The sequence below is a fragment of the Acinonyx jubatus genome, chromosome E1 (genome assembly GCF_027475565.1).
Source record: "Acinonyx jubatus isolate Ajub_Pintada_27869175 chromosome E1, VMU_Ajub_asm_v1.0, whole genome shotgun sequence".
Lineage (NCBI taxonomy): Eukaryota > Metazoa > Chordata > Mammalia > Carnivora > Felidae > Acinonyx > Acinonyx jubatus.
The window spans coordinates 56321519-56336173 of record NC_069397.1 but is presented as its reverse complement, the minus strand read 5'-3'; the positions used below and the strand labels follow the sequence as shown (position 1 = coordinate 56336173).

Sequence of the window (14655 nt, the reverse complement as noted above, 5' to 3'; positions counted from 1 at the left end):
AAGGTTTGGGCGAAACCTGAGAGTTCACCCTGACATTCTCCCCCAATCTCATTGTTAGATTCAGAGTCTGCAGTGAGGGTTTGTTTACTTTACATCAAAAGTTTAATTAACTGATATTCAACGTTCTCCTGTGTCTGCAAATTGAGTTGTAAGTGTCCAGAACATTTACTTCTAAGTGTATTAATCAGGCCGCGGAGTATTTTCAGGATCCGCGTCCTTCCCTTAGCAACAGAAGTCAACGCTATGCTTGCACTTCCCCACTCTGGGCCACACCTCCAGTGACTGTCAAAGTAACAGACGGGCTCTCCAAAGACTCGGTAGCTCTTTGCCGCATTAGGGCACAAGCGAGCAGGTCCTGCACACCTGGCTCACGTTCTCGTGAAGTCACGGGCACGTTAAGGAGCAGGTTGTGCGTCGTGCCGTCTTACACGACCCGACTGCCCCACGGGTCCCACTCCGGCAGCTTATCATCCCTGATCAAGACAGGCAGGGGGACACTTGTGCAGAGTATTACCACGTTCCATCTCCTGAAGGGTTTGAAGCAGATCCAAACAATCCGGTTTATGAAGCTCTGTTGCATTTCCTAAATTACCTTCCATTTTCCTCACGCTCATCAGAAAACAAATTCATACCCGCATAACAAGAATGGGACAAACGGGAGTGTCCTAAGTATAGCATTTCCTTCTGTAAAACCAGACACACACAAATGTAATTGAGGAAACATGTCTTGTACAAGAGGTCAATACTCTCAAGTGATCATGATCAACAACTTAGAACCCAAGCTCTGACACAGGTGCAAGTCTGTGTGAAACCAGCAAGGCCAACAGCAAGCCGCCGAAAACGTGCAAAAGACCAGCTTTATGAAGAGCAGAAATTTCGTCAGTTAGTCGGGTGCATCAGTTAGTTGCTGGGAGCGCAGAAGCCTGGAAGGTTTACGAAAACCAGTCGGGGCGAGGCTTCGAGCCACAAGGTGACTCACAGCCTGATGGGGGCTATGACCGCTGCTGCCATGAGTGATGTCACAGTCCCCGCCAGGAGGGCCACGGGGCTGACCTTTGCGTGGATGAATGCAGAGGGCCAAAAGGAAGGAGCGAGCTGTCATCGCTAGGAGGCAGCTGGTGTGACGGGGGGGACTGCTCCTTCTACAGCCTCCAAGAACAGCTCGGTGCGCCAGGCTGGGAAAGTGACAGGCTTCTACCTCCTGTAACCCCTGAGGGCGACGAGCTCTGCTCTCACTGCACAGAGTGCCTGCTTCAGGCCTGGGACTTGAGTCCCTGGGGTGACGTGGGGCAGGAATCATACCTCCGTGTGACAGCTCAGTGGCCCGGATGGAGAGGGACACTGCCGTGAGGGGAGACGTGGGGCAGGACCCCGGCCCACATCACCATCCGCTGAGCTCGGGAGTTTCTGCCCGGAAGACACCGGTCTCACTTTCTGTCCGTCTCTGTCAGGCGGCCAAACACAGCCCGCACCGCCCCCACGCTCTTGCTGCGGCCCTGCGATCGCTCACGCGCGTCAGGCCTGACACCTGCAGGGGACACCAGGGAGGTGGAAAACCACTGCTATGGTTGCATGGAGCGCATTTCCCTTCCCTTCCACTCGGTGATATTAGGTGCAATTTGTTAAAGAAAAATCACCGGTAAATATTTTTCACATAGAAGAGAACGATTTGGGCGAGAGCGTCTTTATCGGGGGTAGAGGTCTCATTCTCTGTCTACCACAACACCCGGGAAGAGTAGATCCTAAGGGGAACGTACCAGAGAGGAAAAAAATCACTAACGCAACACGGTTCCAACGTCTGTGGGGCCGTTTCGGACGCAGGCTCGCAGAACGGCAGCGGGCGAGGCGGACACCGCACACCGGGACCTCGCCGCGCGCGCGCGGGCCCTCAGTCGGCCACTTTCCACCTGTACATTGAGGCCCAGGGCCGCGAGGTTCCAGGAGAGGGGGTGCGCAGGTGCACCGCGCGTCAGGAACCCCCGGCCCAGGGGCACGCTGCGGCGGGAGCTTTTTCCAGAAGACCCTGAGCAGAACGAGGGGGCGCAAACACAGACACTCAAACCGTGACCTGGGAGGAGTGGCACTGGGGTGAGGATTCCCAGAAGAAGTCTTGGGCGGACGGGACAGGACAGTTGTGTCACGCAACGCCACACGTGGGGCTCGAGCTCACAACCCTGGGACCAAGAGTCACGTGGTCTACGGACTGAGCCAGCCAGGCGCCCCATGACAGCTATTTTTAACCATCAATTCTTCTCAGAGTGCAAACATCCCCTGGGGCGCTAATCACACCACAGTCCCCGTGACGTAGCTCATCACCTCTGCCCCCAGACTGCACCACGTCTCTACGTCCGTATCCTTCCGTTTCTGGCTTCAATTCTCTTGCTTCCCACTTCTCCTCATCCCTTCAAGTTCTTTACATAACATTTTAAAGTGCTTAGAAATGTTAGTTATAACCTGGTAAAAAACAGGAGTCCCGAACCCCAGCGCCCCAGCCGGTTCACGCACACAGCCCCCCCCCCCCCCCCCCCGTGCAAAGCGCCCGTGACCTCTCAGCGGGGAGGCATGAGAGGCTGGGGGGGGGGGGGGGGCGGGGTGGGAAGCGACGAGGCTCACGGGCTTCCAGGCAGCCGCTCTAGCTGACCGCTGCCGTCCCAATCCAACATGTCAGAGCTTCCGGGATTTCAAGAGGCCGGAGATCTGGAATTTTATATAAAACGTTTTCGTTATAAGTGCTGATTCATACGAAAACGTGGGCCGCTGAAGGCACCTCTGTGGGCGTGTTGCAGTCCGCGGCCCACCGGGTTTCTGACCTTTGGTTCGGGGAAGGAGGCGTGTGTGCAGGCAGAGGCTACAAGAGCCTTGAGCTCCAGAGGGGATTCCCCACACGGCGGCCCAGAGCAGACTGAATCGCCAAGGAATCTCAGGAGGCTGCGGAGGCCACGTCCGGCGGGTGGACCGGCGCAGGGAGGGGTCTGGAGGGCAGCGAACTGAACTGAACTGAACTGACCGCACAAGGGGAGACAGCCCTCCTTACGCTCTAGCTGCTGGATGCTTACAGCGAAGACCCAACAGCTAGTCACGTGCTCGGCGGCCCTGCCCGAGGTGACGATCTCTGCCCCCCTCGCCCCTGCCCGGCTTCTTCCTCCGCACCGCCGACACCCCGCACAGTCGCTGGCTCACCCGCGAGCCTCGGCCCTCCTTCCCGGATCACACCGCCACCAGGGCAGAGGTTCCGCCTGTTCTGTTCCCTGCTGTCCCCCAAAGCAGAGCGCGAGCCGGCGCACAGTGGGTCCCGACGAACACACGCTGAGTAAATGAACGTCCATCTACTGTGAAACCGACCTCTGGGTCCCAAACGCTGTCCAGCAGCCCTCTGGGGACCCCTGCTGAGCCCTCTGCTCCGTCTCCTACGTGGGCGAATGCGACCCTCGCCTCTGCTCCTGCCCGCCCCGTCTGCACTTGAGGCCGGGGTCCTTGACACCCTCAGAGAAACAGAATCCCGGAAGGCGTCTGTCACCCTCTGGCCACAGACACTCGGGCCTCCTCCCGGCTGGATGCAGGGAGCCCCTCCCTTTGCATTTACTCCCTCTCTACTGCCTCCTTTCTGTCAGTCTTCAAACAACACGCTGAGTTCTACCGTCTTAAACACAACCTCGGCTCCCGACCCTGCCCTCGACTCCTGCCGCTCTCCCCCCGCTGTGCCTGCCGCCCAAGCTGTGGCTGGGACCGGCTTCCACAAGCAGCCTCGGCCACACCTCCACGGGACAGATGTGTCCCGCCGTGCTCCTGGGCGAGCCAGCGAGGGACATGCCTACCGGCCCGCTTGCCAGAACTCCAAACCCCCCGTGCTCACCTCTCCTCTTTGTTCCCACACCTGGTTTCCAAGCCCGGTTGCCACCTCTGTCTCCACGGTGCTTTCCAGCCACCGTCCCAACCCAGGCCACCGTCACCATCAAGACCCTGGCTGAGCTTGGCTCTTCCTCTCCTGCTTTGCTTCCCACTGATTTTTGTAGTTGGGACGGTTCTGCAAAGAGGTCTGATCATTCAATCTGTGAAGCTTCTCACCGGCCTCTCAGAAACCCCTAGGCACGACCTGGCTCCTTCAGAGGCCTGGAAGGCCCGGCCCAGTCTTGCCTTGGCCCCTCTCCAGCTCTTCTCGGCAAGGCCTGCCGCCCCACCCCTTGCCCCAGCCCCAGATCCCCGTGAGCTTCTTTCTGCTCCTCCCACACGCCGCCTCTTCTCCGGCGTGGACCTTCTCAAGCGCGCGCCCCTCCATCCGAAACACTCCTCTGCGCTGCTACCCAACGTCTGCTCAGCCCCGACCCCTCGTGGTCCAAGCCCTGGTCGGATGCCATCCTACGTGCCATACTTTGCTGGCCCTGACTATCGGGCACCGTGGTAAAGCGGCCCGCGTGGAGGTTCAAAGGGGGCAGAGCTCCTGTCTTCCACGCCGTCACGTGCCTGGCACGCCAGGGTGTTCAACGATGTATCTCCAGTGAGTGTAGGTCAAATAAAGGGACAAAGGCACAGCTCCGGAAGCATTCGTGTAGATGGGTGTGAGGGCGTGCTACCAGGCGGTGGGGGTGCACCCACGATTCTCCCTTGGTACCTGTTTCGACGATGTCGGGTGGTCAGAGCGATGTTTTGTAAACCCACATCTCTGCACGGGACAGAGTCAACAGCCACCCAGCATCCATTCCCCTGCCTTCTATGAGGCTCACAGTTCAAACACGTCACCTTCCAGACTCCCTTGTGTCGGATTTTGGATGCAAGTTCTGTTCCACATATAAGGTGACCGATTGAGTGACCGTGAAGAAAGGACTCTATGTTTAGTGTTGTCTTTACGGCACGTTTACGAAAATTTAGGGATTCCAGCAGAAAACTGGAAGGAATCACTGAGACACTGATTACAGAATCAGGAAACAATAAGATCCCAACAGGCTAGGGGACTGGAATCCAACGTTTACTGGGTGCAAAGTTCTACGCTTGGGACCAAGGGGCCAAGTGCACAAGGAACAGTCCTGAGCAAGGAAGGGCTTCGGAGCAGTCGTAACGAAAAGAGGTACTTCAGGCTTTAAGCTGAATGTAAGAAAAACAGTGTGACGCGGCTCCAAAAGGCTAAGGAAACTTAGAGCGCATCACAAGGAGTAGGATTCTGAGGAGGGAAGGAGGTTACAGCCTCACCCGATTCTGCGCTCGCTCGTTAGAGCCACACGCGTAAACCCACGACATCAGTTCTGGGCACAAAGACCCTCCTCGCCAGCTAACAGCTTATCCAGAGGACAAACAAAAAGGAGTTAAAACCATGACCGTGAGGAGGAGCTCTAAGGAGCCAGGAAGACGTCCCGGAGAACGGGTAGACGGAACAGGACTATGTGCCACACTGCCGCTCGAAATTCTGCGATATGGGACAAGAGGGCCTGCCGTGCGCTGGGTAGTCCCCAAGGACGGCACTACGCGAGCAATTACAGAAGCCAGAGGGAGGCTGGTGACGGCACCGCCTGAGGAGACATGACACAGCCAGAGCAGCAGGCGAGAAGGGCACTCGGCGGGAGGGGGCCTCCCCGGTACCGTGGGGGGGCCCTGACGCAGAGGCTTCTAGCTGTGTGGGGAGCGTGCGGGGGGTGGGGGGGGCTGACTTGGACTGTACTCTCCTTCTGGTTCTTCTGTACCTGGGGACTCTGTGATTCGGGGGCCCGGTTAGGGGCCACTGCTTAGGCAGGCTCCACGCACCGACGTCCCAGCTAGAAAGCGGGGCCGCTGCCCGCTCCCGTCACAAAGCCCGGCTGGATCTTATCTGGATCCCATGCGGTGAGTACTGTGTGTTCATCCTGCCACAATTCCCGCTCCCTGGGGGGGAAGATTCTGGTCTGGGCCTTCTTCCCGTCTGCCCGTGTCCAGCAGAGTGCCTTGTGCAAAGCAGGAACTCAAAACCCAAGGTTTAGTCTAATTTTAGGATTTTTCTTCCGACTGGAATCACAACGTGCCTTGTATTGTATAACGCCACTCCCGCTACACGCACGATTTCATCTCAGCGCAACCACGCATCAGGAACGCCCGCGGAGCTCTAAAGCTACCAGTGAACGGGCTTCCCGCAGACCCACGTCACCAGAGACGCTGCTGACTGGTCCCCCAGCCCCCAAGCACTTCTAACCAAGGCCGGGCTGGAGGACCACTGGCTCATCCCGTAAGGAAACGAAGACTGTCGCAAGGAAACACCAGCTGACACAACGGTCCCCGGTCTTTTCCCGAACGGGGAGTATTTCTTCTTTACTCTCCTTAACACTGGACGTGCCGAACCTCTCTGTCTCTCTCGGGTAGAAAGCTATCAGAGAATCCTACTTTATTTATTCTCCGGGGATAATATTTAAGTACGATGCTACAAGGCGAAGGGCACTTAAATCAACGTCCTCTGCTACCTCGAAACGCCACGGGGATACGTACACACCCGTGCTAGGAACAAGCGATCTCGGGTAAGTTCGAGAGTCACCTAAAGGGCCCGCCATACCTGGACCGAGCAGCGGCGATCGACTCAGGTGGGCGCCGGCCTGGTGTGACGGCGGCGTCTCGACCACGTCCGTGCTGCTGCTCGTGGTGGTGGTGGTGGTGGTGGTGGTGGCGGCGGCCGTGGTACTGCTCTGCATGCCCGGGTTGTTTCTATCCCACATGTTTACAGTTTTATTATTGTAGTTGCTCGGGTCGCCCCAAGCTGAGGTACCATCATCGATTTCCATTTTGCGTCGAATGGATGGCGGAGAAGGCTCCTCCCAGCCCGTGGCCTCACTGTTGTCCTTCTGTTTGACAGGGACCGGACCCCCGATCCACCCGGTTCCCGTCTGCTTAACGGAAGCGGCTCCTCCCCAGTTACTCACATTGCTGTCTTGGGGTTTGCCCGCCCAGTTCTGTTGGGGGCCAGGTTTTAAAGACTCTCCCCAGTTTGTCCCTGGATTCACCTTTGCGTTTGTGCCATTACCCCAGCCACTGGTCCCAGACCTGGTAGCGTCGTTCCAACTAGACCCTGGCCGATTACTGTCGGCATCCCATCCAGAGCCATTTTTTTTCCCGTCCCCCAAGTGTCCGAGGACGGAAGACGAGTCCGCCCAATCTCCCCCTCCAGCGCTCCAGGCCGGATTGGATTTTTGTCCGTCTCCCCAGGTTTGAGACTTGGGCTTCTGGGGCTCCCCCCAGGTGGGCGACTTGTCCTCCTGGTTTCCGGTCCCACTCCAAGCGTGGCCGCTCTTGGCGACAGCAGCAGCAGCAGCATTATTAACAGCAGTAGAGCTTATCGAGTCCCCCCAGACCCCTGGGCCATTTGGCGCTTTGTTGCTGCCGTCCCCCCACCCTGTGCTCGCCGGCGCAGCAGCAGGCGGTGAGCTGACCCACCCGGATACTGCAGAGGTATTTGTACTGCTCACGATGGACCCATCACTCTTCGCCCCTGAGTGTGAAGGCTGAGGAGCCGCACAGCCCCAGGCCTCTGTCCCGTTGTCATTTTTCCTCTCAGACCTAGGGGACTCCTCAAATTCCCAGGCAGTGTTTTGCTTTACGGGAGTCTGTCCCCAACCAGTATTAGACAAGACTCTTGGGTCCAGATCGTTCCTTGGCAACTGGATATGCCCTTGGTCTAGGATCCCTTTCTCTCGCCTCCGGCCTTCTGCTCCTTCCCTCCCGGAGCCCCCTTCGTGGTGACTGCCGGAACTGTCGCTACTTCCTTCGCTTGCCGTGGTTCCAGAAGACGCAGCTTTGGCCCAAGAGTTCACGTGCTCGCTGCCGGGCTGCACGGCAGCATTCTGGCCGCTGACGCTCGGACCGTCCCACCCTGTCGATCCTTTCCCGTTGCCGTCACCGTTGGAATGCTGGTTTGGGGGCTTCCCCCACTCCCCATTCACACCGTTAGAGGCGCTTCGGGTGGGGTGGCCCCAAGCCCCCGAATGGATGTGACCGACGCCGCTGCTGTTGCCGCCGCCGCCCCGTCCCCAGGCGAGGAGCCCGGGGCCGGCAGGAGGGCCCGAGTCCCAGGCGTTACCGCCACTTCCTTCCTTCTGCGCCGCACTGCTGGATCCGTTCTGTTTAGCACTCAACGCCGAGTTCACAGTGTCTCCATTCCCCTGACTGAAGCCAGAGCTGCTGCTTCCCGCGGCAGGGTTACCCGGGGACAGGCCCCACACGGAACCGCCGAGTCCTTCGCCGCCGCTCCCTCCGACTTGAGAAACCGAGGATCCGTTAGCACCAGGAAGGCCTTGCAGGTGGGGTGGGATGATGGCCCCCATGCCGACGGCCATGCCCCAGTTTGGCAGTCCGTTCGTCTGCATTGCATTGACAGGGTTTGGCGAAGAGTTCATGGGGTTAGTGTTATTTGGTCCATCAGTGTTAAGGTTCTGAGGTTGTACGCTGAAAGACACATTCTGAGAAGCGGACGTTTGTGGTTCTGTGCTCTCCGGCGGCAGCAGGCTTCCCCAAGCACCTAAAGTGCCCGGCGGGTTCCCGTTCTGGTTGCCCGCGTTTTGACCTATGGCACTGACCGGACTGCAAATACTGGAAGGGTTGCCTGTCGCCACAGTTCCTTCGTGTCCGAGTACGGGCCAGGCAGCTGGGTTGGCATTAGGGTTCAGGTTAAGATTAATGCCGGCATTGGAGTTGGAAGCACCCCAGCAATTCTGACTTCTCCCGTCTCCGATCATGCTGTCCATTTTCCCATCCCCGCCGCCGAGGGAGCAGTGAGCTGGGCCCGAGCTGGGGCCCGCGGCTACGCCCCACACTCGGGCCGCGTTCCCGTTCCCGTTGGCGCCCCCTGCTCCCAGGGCACTCTGGTTAGAAGGGCTCTGGACGGGCACCCCATTGGTGCCATTATTGCCGTTCGTCTTCTTGGTGTGTCCGGTGAAGGCGCCCTGGGCACTCCCCGTAGCCATGCTACTGTTCTCCGAGCCACAGTTGGAGGCAGAGTCAGTGTCCGTAGTGCATTCTGAGGCAGACTCAGTCTCTGTTCCTGTGATGGAAGGCCACGCCTCCTTGTCGGTCCTGTCTGTGATCACTTGGTCCCAGCTGCAGCTGGCTTCGCTTCTGTGCGTGGGCTGCTGTCCCCGGTGGGAACTGTCATAGTGATCTGCCGATCCGCCGTGACTGAGATCTGCAAAAGATGAAACACACGCGGAATTAGATCTTGCTCGCGTGGGTCAGCGGAGCCCCTGTTAACTAGTCTTTGGGAGAGGCCCCTCATCTCCAGCTTCAATTCTGAGCGGCACGTGCTAAAAAACGACTCAAAGGAAACAGTTATTCGGCGTCATCCTAAGTTCCCATTTGAAAAAGGGCTGACGTTTCTACAATTATATGCGTTCTGACCACGACAGCACAGCGTCATCCCTCTGGAGGAGCCTCACAGGACGCGTGAGCACGCGGGCGTCTCGGAAGGCGTCCGCAGTAAAGGAAGCTGCATAGCTGAAACGCAGCACGCTGGAAATTTCGGTGGCCGTGGCACACCTAAACCTACTCAGACTTTGGAAATGCCGGGGACGACGTGTCCACACGCGGCCTTGAGTCCAGCCCGGAGTTCTCTTCAAGACCTCCAGCCGGAGCTAGCATAGAGTACAGAGGCTACATCGCTCATTTAGTAGAAAACGAGTGTAAATACGGTGCGAAAGTGCGGAACAGAACCAGTATTTTGGGGGTGGGGGACAGAGGGAGAGAGAGAAGAGGCATCAGAAAATGCTACCTTGTTATCAGGGGTACCAAGGATTAGTCACACTATTAATTTATATGTGTAATGACATTTACACTATTTATCTAGTATGACCAGCAATTATGGCTTATCATTGTTTCCTCTGTGTTAATAACAACAAATAAGAAGTCTCGAAGGCTCTCCAAGGATTCCTTCCACCCTTGCTTTCCATTTCCTTGACCTGCAGCCTTCTCATTGGAGACCCCCAGAATCACTTTATACAGTGTCTTCCTATATTGCATTTATATCATTTCACTCTTGGTGAAATGCTTTTAAAGAAGAATTTAATGGGGCGCCTGGGTGGCTCAGTCGGTTGAGCGTCCCGCTTCGGCTCAGGTCACGATCTCACACTCCGTGAGTTCGAGCCCCGCGTCGGGCTCCGTGTTGACCGCTCAGAGCCTGGAGGCTGATAAGGATTCTGTGTCTCCCTCTCTCTCTGCCCCTCCCCTGCTCATGCTCTGTCTCCCTCTGTCTCAAAAATAAATAAAAACATTAAAAAAAAATTAAAAAAAAATAAAGAAGCATTTAAAGGTGAAATGCATTTATTTTTTTTCAAAATTACTTTCATTTATTTAAAAAGTTTTTTTTAATGTTTATTTTTGAGAGAGAGGGAGAGAATGAGCACGCGTGTAAAGTAAGGGCAGAGAGAGAGGGAGACACAGAATCCAAAGCAGGCTCCAGGCTCTGAGCTGTCAGCCCAGAGCCCGATGCGGGGCTGGAACTCACGAATCATGAGACCATGACCTGAGCCGAAGTCGGACGCTTAGCCGACTGAGCCACCCAGGTGCCCCAAGGTGAAATGCTTTTAAAGAATCCACCATTTGGTATCTGCATTTTATTTCCTAGTTATTCGAGTATTTCTAACATTGCAATCCAACTTCTACTCCAACGGATTTTCCAGCAGACTGCATTGCAAGTACGTATCACTCGGGGCACCTGGGTAGCTCAGTCCGTTAAACATCTGACAGCTCAGAGCTTGGAGCCTGCTTTAGATTCTGGGTCTCCCTCTCTCTCTCTCTCTGTCCCTGCCCCACTTGTGCTCGCTCTCTCTCAAAAATAAATTAGCATTAAAAAAAAAACTGATGTATGTACGTATGTATCACTCAAAAGTAAATAAAATTAATATAAAAAATTAATTTAACTTATACATACAACTCACACAACTTAGAAATCTTTGACAGTTTCTTCAAATAGTATGACAGATAATTGCAATAAATAGTTCTTCTCTTTTACAATCTTTTCATCATTATGTTTTCTTCAATTTTTTAGTAAGAAAAAACTTACTCCTAGGCAGTAAAACTGGGCTTCCCCCTTAAAATTTAATGAAGCTAAAAGAAAAGGAGAGAGTGCAAAGAATGATCACTACAGCCACAAAGAACACCCTAGAGACAACTTCAACCTTAAAAAAAAAAAAAGAAAAGAGAAAGGTTTTGGTGTCTGATTTAACTGGGAGGTGATGAATTTAAGCTATTTTAAAAAAATGTTTATTTCTTTATTTTGAGAGAGAGTGAGTGAGTGTGGGAGGGGCAGAGAGAGAGAGAGGCAGAGTGAGAATCCCAGGCAGGCTCCGAGCTGTCAGCACAGAGCCCAACGCGGGGCTTGATCTCACAAACTGTGAGATCATGACCAGAGTCGATATCAAGAGTCGGACACAACCGACTGAGCCACCCAGGAGCCCCTTTGCAACCCTGGTTTGTGACAATTTCCCCCACGGGTTTTGTGTGTGCTACAAAAACCAGCTTTTGTAATAACTAATTTAAAGAAATGAATGAGCCTCTTGTCATTGAACACAGAAAATAAGACCAAGTTAAAAAACGGGGATTATCGCTCATTATCAACAAATCCCCCACTGTTCACTCCCATCAGTCCTGCTTCCTTCGGGGACAGGATATACCAGGAGGCAGACCACTCCCCTCCTGACCAGGCTAGCCCTCACTGCAACCCACACCTAGAAGCCAGGACAGAAACAACCTGGCTTCCAGTGTGTCCCTTCCGAGACCTGGAGTACCTTCTGGATACATCGTATTATCATTTCTATCCCGTAACAGGTCACAGTGTAAGAGTCCGTTCTCTCTTAATGGTCCAGAGGGTTTGGGCAAAATGCTTTCTGATTACTGCTCACCTCCCAATCTGATGGACTCACACACAGTTATACATCAGGTTTGAAAAAGGTGTTTGCATCCTTGAGGGTACGAAGGACAGCATCACAGGCCAGTGGAAAAAGGAAGGCCTAGCTAACAAATGCTGTTGGGACAAGTGGCGAGCCATATGGAAAACATAAAAGTAGATCCCTGCCTTGTTTCATATACTAAAATAAGTTCTAGATGGATTAAAGACCTAATTACGAAAAGTAAAACTTTTTAAAAGATGTTTATTTATTTTGAGAGAGAGAGAGAGAGAGAGAAAGAGAGAGACAGAGGGAGAGAGGGGGAGAGCACGCACATGTGCACGAGTGGGGAAGGAGCAGAGAGAGAAGGAGAGAAGGAATCCCAAGCAGGCTTCGCGCTGTCAGCATAGAGCCTGATATAGGTCTCGATCTCACAAACTATGAGATCGTGACCGGAGCCGAAATCAAGAGTCAGAGGCTTATCCGACTGAGCCACCCAGGAGCCCCAGTGAAACTTTTTTAAGCTCAATAAGTAAATACAGAAAGCTGTCGCCATGACCTGGGGCATTCATCTTCTTAAAGAGTTGATAAATCTGACTAGTTAATATTAAAAACACTTGTATGACAGAAGATATCATACAAAGGAAGCTAAAAAACGAGCCACAGACAGGAAGAAGAGAGAACAGATAAACGATGATTATCAGGATAAAGAACTCCTAAACTCAGTAAGAAAAAGACAACAACCCAACAAAAATGGGAAAAGGAAGACGCAATTTAGAGGATGCCCGCGATAGCTGCTAAAACATGAAATAATAACCAATCTCATCAATCATTAAGAAACGCACTTGAACACCAAGAGACACCATTTTACACTCTGGTCATTTTACACAAAAACATGAGGACTGATTCCCTTCGGCAGAGACGAGAATGGGATCGAGCAACGTCCGGAACATTTCTAAAACAGAGATCTGAAGCAAACACGGCAAAAGATTATGTTAACTCTGTATTGTAGATAGTTGTATCATTTTCTGTACACTTTCTTCTACTGCAAATGTTAAAAAAAAAAAAAATTAAATGCTGAGGGGCGCCTGGGTGGCTCAGTCGGTTCAGTGTCCGACCCTCGGTTTCAGCTCAGGTCACGCATGGTCCCAGGGTTGTGGGATCGAGCCCTGCGTCTTGTTCCATGCTGATGGCGGAGCCTGCTTAAGACTCTGCCTCTACCCCTCCCCTGCGTATGTGTGCACGTCCCCTCTCCTTCTAAATAAAAACAAAACAAAACAAAAAATTAAATGCTTAATTGTGATAACAAAAGTGACATAGCTGGAATCCCAAAAGGTACCCAAGATGAGCGGCCACTGTTATTAAGACAGTAGGAATGCAATTAAAAGATCGAACCTCTACTGTTCGAAAACTGTTCTAACTTTACGCATGCAAAGAGATTTAGTGTGATGAAAACACCAATCTGGTCACTGAGTTACGTCTAATTCCGGAGGTGAGTTCCTCGAGGACACGGATGTATCTTTTGAGTTTTAGAGGCATCATGCCTGCCACGTGGCAGGCGACCAATAAAGGTTTCCTGGACAAACCAAAGCATACGCGTCGAGTAGCGAACCTGAGTTCCAGCTAAAGGCGCAAGTGACCCCAACAATGTGAAGTCCCTTCACTCCACAAAGACGATGACAGACCACATAAACCCTAGGGTTCTCAACTCCAAACTGGACGATTTCTGGAACTGACAAATACTACACACACACACACACACACACACACACACACACACACACACAAGTTGCAAGCGACGTGTGTGGCATATTCAATCTTAAGCAAAGATTTTTTGTGGTGAAACAGACATTTCCCATCTCCGCCCTTTTCGAGTATACAGTGAGGTGGCTTGAAGCACATTCACGCCGCACAAGCATCAGCACACTGGAGTGTATACCTGTTCCACACCAGCTCCTCCTTCCGCCCCGCCCCCCCAGCCCCCAGGCTCTGGTCACCACCACTCGACTTTCACACTCTGGGCCTCTGACTATCCCACGAACTTCCTATAAATGGAATTCGTGCAATCTTTGTCCTTTTGGTCTGGCTGATTTCAGTCAGCATGTTTTCCGGGTTCATTTGTGTTGTAGCAGGTGTCCCAATGTCCTTCCTTTTTCCTTTAACGTTTATCTTTGAGAGAGAGAGACAGAGAGAGACAGAATGTGAGCGGGGGAGGGGCAGAGAGAGAGAGGGAGGCAGGCTCCAGGCTCCGAGCTGTCAGCATAGAGCCTGATGCAGGGCTTGAACTCAGGAACCATGAGATCATGACGTGAGCCGAAGTCGGACGCTTAACCGACTGAGCCCCCCAGGAGCCCCGAGAATTTCCTTCCTCTTTAAGGCTGACCCACGCTCCACTGTATGCATACGCCACATCGTGTTTACCGACTCATCCGTCCAGGGACGGTCTGGGTTGTTTCTACCTTTTGGCTTCGGTGAAAAATGCTGCTATAAATACGAGTGGACGAATACCTGTTCCAGTCCCTCTTTTCAATTCTTTTGGGTACACACGCAGAAGTGGGACAGCGGGGTCACGGGGTAAATCCATGTTTAATTTCTTGAGGCAATGCCACACTGTGTCCCATAGTGGCTGCACCATTTTAAGCATTTCTAACAGCAAGACACAGGGTTCCATTTGCTCCACATCCTTGACAACACTTGTTCCCTTCTGTTGGAAAAACAGCCATCCTAATGGATATTTTTAGAGTCGAACTTACTTATTCTGTTTAAAATAAACAGAGTCAAAGACAAAACGCTACACGGTCTGGCAAGAAAACACCACAAAACCCAGTGCATT

General features: G+C 53.4%; 1 protein-coding gene across 3 annotated transcripts in view; it reads right to left on the bottom strand.

Moving 5' to 3' along the window:
- Nucleotides 1-14655, bottom strand: part of TNRC6C (trinucleotide repeat containing adaptor 6C) — a 140639-nt gene that overhangs the window by 45477 nt on the left and 80507 nt on the right. For all 3 annotated transcript variants that reach the window (XM_053211721.1, XM_053211722.1, XM_053211723.1), the window contains one exon: nucleotides 6509-9127. In XM_053211721.1, coding sequence (XP_053067696.1) covers nucleotides 6509-9127 — 2619 coding nt within the window. The remainder of the gene's footprint in view (nucleotides 1-6508; nucleotides 9128-14655) is intronic.